Source organism: Propithecus coquereli, unplaced genomic scaffold (assembly GCF_000956105.1).
Source record: "Propithecus coquereli isolate 6110/MARCELLA unplaced genomic scaffold, Pcoq_1.0 Scaffold594, whole genome shotgun sequence".
NCBI lineage: Eukaryota > Metazoa > Chordata > Mammalia > Primates > Indriidae > Propithecus > Propithecus coquereli.
This window is the reverse complement of record NW_012151885.1, coordinates 354874-357106: the sequence shown is the minus strand read 5'-3', so window position 1 is coordinate 357106 and position 2233 is coordinate 354874. Positions and strand designations below refer to the sequence as shown.

Sequence of the window (2233 nt, the reverse complement as noted above, 5' to 3'; positions counted from 1 at the left end):
AAGTTTGTGGTATGTCCTTGGTACTCCTTTGTCACATTACATGTTATTATGCAAGATATTCTAACTGAAGCACCTGGAAGTAAACACTGATGTCAGCTTAATGTTGGACTTGAGGTTGTAGGACTCAGGGGTCCACAGGAAAGGTAAATCAGAGGTGAGAAGAGTTAGGGATGGGGTCCAGGGCTTCTGCTAGTGGAACATGGTCAAGGGGCACAACCGCAGAAAGAGTTAGAGAGTTCTGCTGGAACCAGTTCTTGGGGAAGAGTGCAGGAGTTCTGATGTTTCTGATGTGACTCAGGGGTCCAAAGGGTTCATCCAGGATAGGAAAAGGAGAAGGACCTTGGGCAGGTAGAAAAGACGGAAGCATTCCCAAGGAGCCATGGAAGGAGGTATATTTCTTTGGATGAGTTAGAGCAAATGACATTTCCTCTGGTCTCTGCTAGGTTCTGTTATGGGTGCTTTGTCCTTTTTAGTTTTTGTTTAGTTTAATTTTAGTTTCAGTGTTTATAGATTGGGGATGAAGATCAGTAAAGTCTTCCTCTGGGCAATTTTAATGCCATCAAAAATGCCAGTTCTCAGAAGTAGGAGGAGACGTTAGGATATAAGCAAGAAAATGTCCATCTTTTTAAGCCATAGCTAAATAAATAAATTCATCTGTATTTTATTTAGGGCAGGGGATAAATCTTTGAGAACATGGGGTGTTACAATAGGTACTCAATGTTATAAATTTTCAGCCTGATTAGGGGCCTTCTTATGGATTTTCAGTGGCAGTTTTAGCCCCAGGTCTCAGCATTGTCCTTTCTTAGGCCTAGGAGCTTGATGATGGCACGGCGGATCTCCTTGGTCTTGATACTGTATATGATCGGATTAAGCATGGGAGGCACAAAAAGGTAGACATTGGCCATAAGAAGGTGGATGGCAGGTGGAACATGCTTCCCAAAACGGTGCACCAGAGACAGCCCCACCATCGGCACAAAGAATACTAGCACAGCACAGAGATGAGATGTACATGTTTGGAAGGCTCGGAGCTGCTCCTCTTGGGAGGCCAGGCCTGCCACTGTGTGCAGAATGAGACCATAGGACAGTGCAATGAGCACCAGGTCTAGCATCACAGTGAACACTACCACTGTCAGCCCATACAGGTTGTTGAAGGTTGTGTCTATGCAGGCCAGGTGTATCACTTCCTGGTGCAGGCAAAATGAGTGGGAGAGGACTAGAGACCCACAATAGGGAAAAGCCTTCAGGAGGAGGACAATAGGGACAAGGGCCACAGGTCCCCGGAGGATGACAATCAGGCCTACCCGGACCACTCGCTGGCCAGTGATAATGGCTGAGTACCTTAGGGGGTGGCAAATGGCCACAAAGCGGTCAAAGGACATGACAAGCAGCACTGAGGACTCCATAAAGGAAAATGAGTGGATGCAGAACATCTGGATTTGGCAGGCTCCAAAGTAGATGCTACGGGAGTTGAACCAAAAGATCCCCATGGTGGTGGGCAAGGTGGACACTGACAGTCCCAGGTCAATGAGGGCCAGCAAGGAGAGTAGACAGTACATGGGTGTGTGCAGGTGGGGGCTGGTCTTAATAATTATCAGAATTAAACAATTGCCCGAGATGGCCACCAGGTACATAAAGAAAAAGGGGATGAAAATCCAGTGTTCAATGGCTTCCAATCCAGGAAAGCCAGTGAAGTAGAACATGGGGCTAAACTGAGTAATGTTGGGCAGGACCACGAATTGAGGACTGAGCAGGTATTGGGCTGACATTCCTCAGGGACTGAGCTGAAAAGAAATGGACATTTCTGGTTATTAATTCTTCAGCTTCACTAACAGGCACAGCATCATAAACAGCATCATGATTGTCATCACCTTTGGTATCATCTGCTCCACTATTGCCAATTTTACCACCCTCCCTACCGTATTGAAACTTTCTTAGCTAACATTATCCTCACTGGTTTTTCTCTATATTTCTGTTATTTTTATTCCTCCTCTGTCTTCTTTGCTGGTGCATTTCCATTGTTCATCCCTTGAATACAGTTTTCCTATCCTTGGAAGTTTTGTGGCCATACTCTATTATTTCTCACCAGACAATGTCATCTGCTCCCATCATTTCATTTACCATGCACGTGTTGATAAATATCAAATCTATAGCTCCAGAACTTCTCTTCTTCTCTTTTGATTTCTAAACTTGTATATCTAGCAGTGTGTTGAGCTTCTGCATATTAATGCTTTAT

General features: G+C 44.9%; 1 protein-coding gene across 1 annotated transcript; it reads right to left on the bottom strand.

Moving 5' to 3' along the window:
• Positions 1–738: 738 nt before the first annotated feature.
• On the bottom strand, positions 739–1782 carry LOC105822058 (olfactory receptor 51M1). Its single transcript, XM_012658992.1, has one exon. The coding sequence runs from the start codon at positions 1764–1766 to the stop codon at positions 774–776; it is 993 nt and encodes a 330-aa protein (XP_012514446.1). The 5' UTR covers positions 1767–1782; the 3' UTR covers positions 739–773.
• Between the last annotated feature and the right edge of the window lie 451 nt (positions 1783–2233).

What these genes read in the sequence shown, in the direction of transcription:
- LOC105822058 (XM_012658992.1), bottom strand. Translation starts at nt 1,766, where the DNA reads ATGTCAGCCCAATACCTGCTCAGTCCTCAATTCGTGGTCCTGCCCAAC.